Source organism: Macadamia integrifolia, chromosome 13, assembly GCF_013358625.1.
Source record: "Macadamia integrifolia cultivar HAES 741 chromosome 13, SCU_Mint_v3, whole genome shotgun sequence".
NCBI lineage: Eukaryota > Viridiplantae > Streptophyta > Magnoliopsida > Proteales > Proteaceae > Macadamia > Macadamia integrifolia.
Window position 1 is genome coordinate 11988468 of NC_056569.1, and position 8044 is coordinate 11996511.

Genomic DNA, 8044 nt, shown 5'->3' on the forward strand with positions numbered 1-8044 from the left:
CTTTCAAGAATGCCCTTGATATCTACTATCGAGCATCAGGTCAAGCTATAAATCTTGCAAAATCCACTATGACATTTACTCTAAATACACCTGCCAAGCTGAAGAAATGGTTTTCCTGTATTATGAAAATTCCTTATGGGGTTGGTCCGAAAAAAAATATCTAGGATTACCTACTCAATTTGGGGTCTCAAAAGCTGACCTATTTAGTGACATTTTAGAGAGAATTATGAAGAAGTTGGAAGGATGGAAGACAAGCCTTTTATCTCATGCGGGTAAGGAGGTGATGCTTAAATCGGTTTCCTTTTCAATGTCAAACTATGCTTGTTCTCAATTTAAGCTACCTGCTTCGCATCATCAACATCTTCATAGAGCAGCATCAATTTTTTACTGGGGGGAAGCTAATGGAAAGCCAAACCATTGGATCTCATAGAAGCATTTATCTCGTTCAAAGGAGAAAGGAAGTCTGGGGTTTAGAGACCCTTCTCTTCACAACAGGGCCCTTTTGTCAAAGGCATGGCGCTTACGGACTGAACCGGATGCTCTTTGGGAGAAGTTTCTTAAATCTATTTATTTTCCAAATAGTGATTTCCTCTCTGCTACCATTGGAAATAACCCGATTTGGGTGTGGAGAAGCATTTTAGATGAGCGTGACGTGTTTAAAAAGGGTTTAATCTGACGTGTTGGTCAAGGAGATAAAATTGATATTTGGCTACATCCATGGATTCCCTCTCTGTCAAGTTACAGAGTTCACATTCTTCAACCTCCAAATTGTGAGTTTCAAAAAGTCTTTCAATTTGTTGATCATGACAATCGAGTTTGGAAATGAGATCTCCTTGTATCTCTTTTCAGCCCTAATGAAATAACTAAGATTTTTAAAATCCAGCTTCCTTTGTTCCCGCGAGAAGATTTTCAAACTTGGGGCACTTCTCGAAATGGGAATTTTTTTGGTAAAATCAGCTTACCACCTATTGTCCAATCTAGAAGCTGACAAAGATGTGCATGAAGCTTTATCTTCCTCTCCTAAACCTTGGCAGCAAGTTCCGGAATGGGTTTCGAAGCAAATTTGGAATTGCAACTCTCTCCCAAAAATAAATTCTTTTCTTTGGAGAGCTTGTGCTAAGGGCCTTGCTTCCTTGGCAAATCTCCGGTGAAGAGGTATCTCAGTTGATCCCAATTGTGCATGATGTGGCAATATCCAAGAATCTACTTCCCACATTATTTTGACTTGCCCTTTGCGCAGTCAGTGTGGCTTGGTAGTAGTTTGTCTCACAAAGCTCTGGAAGGTGATGAGGTTTTCCTTCATGACTGAATTGATGGCTGGAAAGTGTTTTCCACAAGAGGTAAGGATGCTAGCAAAGAGATGATATCCCTATGTTAGTTTATCTACTGGCAATTATGGTTAGCTCGAAATGACTTTCTATTTGGAAAGCGAGTATGGTCACCTTTGGAGGTCATTTGGTCAGCAGAAAAACATTTTAGAGCCCCGCCAACTGTCTCTCTACCTCATCAATGGGATCTCCTGCCTACAAATTTCTATAAAATAAATTGTGATGCAAGTCTCCCCCATGGGTCGATGCAAGGAGGTATAGGTTTCATCTGCCGTGACTATCAAGGACGTACTCAGTTTGCCATATCTAATCTTGTTCAATTTCAAAAGGCTTTAGTGGGTGAAGCTTTCGCAATCCGCTCAACTCTTTTGAGAGCTATTTCTGAAGATATTTCTCATATTATGTTGGAAAGTGACAACAAAGATGTGATGACTTTCCTGCAGCATGGAATCTTATCAGTCACTTTGACTATCAAACCCATTTTAGAGGACATTTTGCATTTGAAATCATCTTTTGAATCTTGTATTTTTTCTTTCATTCCTAGGGAGCTAAACAGTTTAGCAGAATCTCTAGCAAGGAGGGCTCATTCTATGACGGGCATGACAGTTTGGCCCATCTCCTATCCTTGGATCCAAAATCAATGTTTGGTATCCTTGCGTCTTTCTCATTCTTCTGAATAAATCTATTTTTACCAAAAAAAAAGGCATTTATTTGCATTTACTTGACGTTACTATAATAAATGAAAATTACAAGCTTCTATGATTAAAAAAGTAAGTGTCATTTGCTTGTCAGTTACAAAAGTAAATGACAAAGAATTTACTTGGCAATTACTACCTTTTAGAGTTACAAAAGTAAATGCCATTTGTTTGTCAGTTGCAAAATTAAATTGCATTTCTTTTCTCTATTATGTTCTATTTGTTGCTCTTCTAGCATTATTCATGAGGGATTTCTATGGTTTTTTACATATCCCCTAGATACGATGGCTTTGTGAAAGACAAGTAAGATAGAGAAGATCGCTTCTTATACATAATAAAGATAAATTTAACATGGTTGTAGGAGTTGTTGGCATCGGGGTGGGTACAACTTATGTGTCACGTGGGTAGGGTGGATTGAATGTCCCACAGATGCCTGTTGTCATTGGTATGGGAAAGCTATGGGACTCACATGGCTTTGTTTGCCAATCCTACTGTGGGCAAGCATGAGCCGCCTGGCTTTGTCTGCCAATCCTACCATGGGCAAACTTGATGTTTTTCTAGGGTAGTGATTTGTTTCACCTATTTCCTAGTTTGGATGACTCTGTTAGTAGTATATGAGATATTTTAATCAATATCCATTCCTTGATTTTGGATAATATAAATCCAAACGCTATGTTTATGATACCTTTTATCTGAATGAATTTCACTTTACCGAAAAAATAATAATAATAAATAAATAACTAAAAAAAATGATCATAGGCTCCTAGTTACCAACCATGGTTACACAAAACACAACCCCATATTAAAAAAACAAATCCACAACTCTTATACAATTTTTCTAACAGGAGTAAAGAAAGGAAATTTCATCCACTCATTAATCACAACAACCTTTTTATAATTAAAATATTCTTATTAGAACACGGGAAGACAAATAGTGCATTGGCCCTTGAGAGAAGAGTGGAAAATGATGCTTTTTATTTTTTATTTATCTGTTTCATCATGTTCTATTTTTCCAATCTTCAATAATTCTAGTCAGCAAAGCACCAATGCCAAAGAAACCCCACGGACTTCATGCTGCCCAACAACCCGAACCACATCAGCATCCTAACAAATATGAATAATTACAAACGCATGGACCTACCTATCTCTGCGTGACCCATTTACAGAGTTTGGGCTGCTCCACATGTATCTCATCCTCACGTGAAGTCCGCGTTAACTCGACCTCTATGCTAATACCACCCCACCCCCTTAAAATATTTTTAAACTAGCATCACATGTGGAAACACCCACTATATTAAGGGTTTTCCTACACTCCCTTCTCTCATCCCTCACCACCTGCAAAGCATCTTCAGGCTTCGACATCTAAGCTAAGCCATGAAGAACAACACCTCTAACATCTCTTCCCCTTTCCTTACCCTCCCATGGGGTGTTACTCCAGATTGGGCAGCCACCAGCCTAGGTGGAACCCTAATAAGCTTCACCCACCCAACCACTGCACTTCTCATCCTTGTTTCCCTTCTTTTCATTGCCCAAGTTCGGTCTGAGATTCATAAGAAATCTAGGCCAGCTCCACTCCCACCAGGTCCAGCACCATGGCCTATAGTCGGTAGCATTCCGGAATTGTTCAGAAAGAAGCCGGTATTTCGGTGGATACTTGGGCTCATGAAGGAGATGAATACCGAAATTGCGTGTTTTCGATTTGGTGATGTGCATGTAATTCCTGTTACTTGCCCGGAGATTGCTCGAGAATTCTTGAAAAAACAAGATTCTACTTTTGCTTCAAGACCCATTACAATGGGGACTGAGTACTCAAGCCGTGGGTTCTTGTCCATAGCTGTTGCACCATGGGGTGATCAATGGAAGAAGATGAGGAGGGTGGTGGCTTCTGAGGTTATCAATCCCAACAGACTTCGATGGCTTCTTGAGAAAAGAACAGAAGAAGCTGATAATCTTGTCCACTATGTGTACAACCAATGCATTAGTGGTTCTATTGTGGATGTAAGAGTTGCAGTAAGGCAATATAGTGGGAATGTCATTAGGAAGATGATGTTCAACAAGAGATACTTTGGTGAAGGAAGGATGGATGGAGGGCCAGGTGTTGAAGAAGAAGAATATGTGGATTCACTCTTCACTGTTCTTTCTTTGTTATATGCATTTTGTGTATCAGATTACATCCCTAGTTTGAGGAAGTTTGATTTGAATGGTCATGAGAAGATCATGAAGGAGGCTATTAAGATTGTTGATAAGTACCATGATCCCATTATTGAAGAGAGGATTCAAGAATGGAGAGAAGGGAAGAAAAAGGAAACTCAAGATCTTCTTGATATCCTCATTTCAATGAAAGATACAAATGGGAAGCCATTGCTATCCAATGAAGAGATCAAAGCTCAAGCTGCGGTATGATTTTATTTGCACCATTTATCTTTTTTATCTTACTTTTAAGACTTAAGCATATGGGCTGACAGTTTGGTGATGGGTCTATTTTTGCAGGATTTAATCTACGCAGCGGTGGATAATCCATCAAATGCAGTTGAATGGGCATTGGCTGAGATGATCAACAAACCTGAGATGCTTCGAAAAGCTACTGAAGAAATTGACCGGGTGGTTGGAAAGGAGAGATTGGTTCAGGAATCCGATATACCGCAGCTCAATTATGTCAAGGCATGTGCAAGGGAAGCCTTCAGGCTCCACCCGATTGCCCCTTTTAATCTTCCTCATGTCTCCAATGCTGATACAATGGTCGCTGGTTATTTCATTCCTAAGGGTAGTCAAGTCATATTAAGTCGAATTGGGCTAGGCCGGAACCCTAAAGTTTGGGGGGATGACTCACTCATGTTCAAGCCCGAGCGTCATTTGAAGGATCCCTCAGTTGAGGTTGACCTGGTTGAGCCGGAGCTCCGGTTCATCTCGTTTAGCACGGGGAGGCGTGGATGCATGGGGGCTGCGCTTGGGTCTGCCATGACTGTTATGTTGTTGGCTAGGCTTCTGCAAGGGTTCACCTGGGAAGTAACTCCTGGTGAGTCAAGGATTGAGCTCAATGAGTCAAAAACCGATCTTTTCTTGGCTAAACCCTTGGTTGCGCTTGCTAAGCCGCGTTTGGCAGTTCAGGCTTACCCTATGCACTAGAATAATTCTCGGTGGAGTCAGAGTTGAGTTGAAATATTTAAGTATATACATAAAAGGAAAAGGAGAGGGAGCGTTAAAAAAAAATATAAATAAAGATTTGTTTTAATTTTTTTTTTCTTGCGAAGTGGATTGAAATATTGAATTACTCCATTTGTAGTAATTTTCCTTTTTGGAAATTGTGTTATATGTGTTTACTGGCTCTCTCTCTCTCTCTCTCTCTCTCTCCACATTGATATTTGTGAGAAATGAGTTCTCAAACTGATCATGGGGTTTTTATTTTTATTTTTCTTTTGGATGAATGAAATGTATTAAAAGAAGGAAAGAAAAAACATACATCACCAAGCCAAGTAGGCTTACCAAGGGCAAAGCCGTAATCCAACAAAACCACAAAAGGACTAAAACCTAGAGAAGTGGATCAAATCACTCAAGAGCCTACCTCTTCTAATGTGTTCCATTGAAGTTTTTCTACATATTGCTTATTCTTTAAGCATCATGAGCCTTAAAATTAAAGTCCAATCACAAAATCAGGAAAAAATAAAAAATAAATTCTCTCTATTTTATGGGTTTCCGACTACTAGGGATCCTGTGTGTCATATTTGTGTAGGCATTGACCTAGCAGTTAATGAATGTGGAATATTAAATCAAAATTTAGCCATCAAGAATATGTTCTTGGATACATTACGGCTGTGTTTGGTTCGCATTTTTGGAATGCATTCCTAAAATGGAGAATCCATTCTCAACTTAGAATGATAACGTTGTTTGGAACACCTTTAAGTTAGAATGCATTCTTAATTTTAGAATGAGAATTGTGTTTGGTATAATATTTATATTCTCATTCTTAAAAATCCATTCTTTGCCTTTTTTGGCCTATGATTATGATTATTATTATTATTATTCTTAACCCATTATTATTTTTTAAAGTCCTTTTTACTTGCAACTTCTTCTCTACTCTTTAATTGTTCGACCCAACTCAATACCCTATGTGAAAATAGGATTTGATTCTTAGGATTTAGCAATAGACAACAATTTTCAAGAACTTTATATTTTATCACGTAAGAAAACACATTTGAATAGAAAACCATATTATAATGTCAAAATGGGTCTCCATCTCAACAAAGCCTATATATATATATATATATATGTATATTTATTTATTTATCATAGAAAAGGACATTGGAAAACTACAAGGAGGAGGGTCGGGAAGTTAGAAGTTGATTACATATCCAATGCGCCACCACGACTTGATCCATTTGTGAGAAATGAGTTCTCAAACTGATCTTAGGGTTTTTATTTTTATTTTTCTTTTGGATGAATGAAATGTATTAAAAGAAGGAAAGAAAAAGCATACAACATCAAGCCAAGTAGGCTTACCAAGGGCAAAGCCGTAATCCAACAAAACCACAAAAGGACTAAAACCTAGAGAAGTGGATCAAATCACTCAAGAGCCTACCTCTTCTAATGTGTTGCATTGAAGTTTTTCTACATATTGCTTACTCTTTAAGCATCATGAGCCTTAAAATTAAAGTCCAATCACAAAATCAGGAAAAAAAAAAAATTCTCTCTATTTTATGGGTTTCCGACTACTAGGGATCCTGTGTGTCATATTTGTGTAGGCATTGACCTAGCAGTTAATGAATGTGGAATATTAAATCAAAATTTAGCCATCAAGAATATGTTCTTGGATACATTACGGCTGTGTTTGGTTCGCATTTTTGGAATGCATTCCTAAAATGGAGAATCCATTCTCAACTTAGAATGATAACGTTGTTTGGAACACCTTTAAGTTAGAATGCATTCTTAATTTTAGAATGAGAATTGTGTTTGGTATAATATTTATATTCTCATTCTTAAAAATCCATTCTTTGCCTTTTTTGGCCTATGATTATGATTATTATTATTATTATTATTATTTATTTTTTTTTTTTTTTAAATTCTTAACCCATTATTTTTTTTTAAAGTCCTTTTTACTTGCGACTTCTTCTCTATTCTTTAATTGTTCGACCCAACTCAATACCTTGTGTGAAAATAAGATTTGATTCTTAGGATTTAGCAATAGACAACAATTTTCAAGAACTTTATATTTTATCACGTAGGAAAACACATTTGAATTGAAAACCATATTATAATGTCAAAATGGGTCTCCATCTCAACAAAGCCTCTATATATATTTATTTATTTATTTATTTATCATAGAAAATGACGTTGGAAAACTACAAGGAGGAGGGTCAGGAAGTTAGAAGTTGATTACATATCCAATGTGCCACCACGACTTGATCCAACAATATATATATATATATATATGTATATCTTTCATGGCGAGGTATTTTGATCCTCCTTAAACAAATTCACCACCTCCGCATAATTAGTCTAGACAACGACGCCTATGTCTCCTAATCGCCGTGCCTGTAACAAATGCGACAAATTATGTTTAATTTCATAAACGTACAAAAATGGGGATATGTTCAGAACTTATTTCAAAAGGGGATGTCACTTTTATGAAAGTTTTTGGCTCACAAATGCATGCAAGACAAGGGATGATAAGGTCAAGCATAATATACTAGTGACTAATCCACCAAGCAATAGTCAAATGCTTTGATCCTTTTTATGACCCCAAAAAACCAAGCTAGCTATGTTAGAGATGGTATCAATGATTGAGAGAAGTAAACATATGTAACTTTCATCACCAGAAGGCAAACAGAGGTACTTAGATTTTAGTAGGCCCAAGGGCAAAATCTTGGATTTTTTTTTTCTTTTTCTAAAGAGAACTAAATTTAGACAGAGCTTCTTCAACTTCCTCTAACTATCTCAAGGTTATAATCCTCCTAATTTTCCCATGTTGTGTATCATGGAGCAGGGTATAAAATTGTGCATTTCAAGTGTTCGACATAAATATTG

At 37.3% G+C, this 8044-nt stretch overlaps 1 protein-coding gene across 1 annotated transcript; it reads left to right on the forward strand.

Moving 5' to 3' along the window:
• Nucleotides 1-3332: 3332 nt before the first annotated feature.
• LOC122059902 (phenylalanine N-monooxygenase-like) lies at nt 3333-5343 on the forward strand. Its single transcript, XM_042622965.1, has 2 exons — nt 3333-4420; nt 4514-5343. Exons 1-2 carry the CDS (start codon nt 3398-3400, stop codon nt 5147-5149), a joined length of 1659 nt encoding a protein of 552 aa, XP_042478899.1. The 5' UTR covers nt 3333-3397; the 3' UTR covers nt 5150-5343.
• Nucleotides 5344-8044: the final 2701 nt, after the last annotated feature.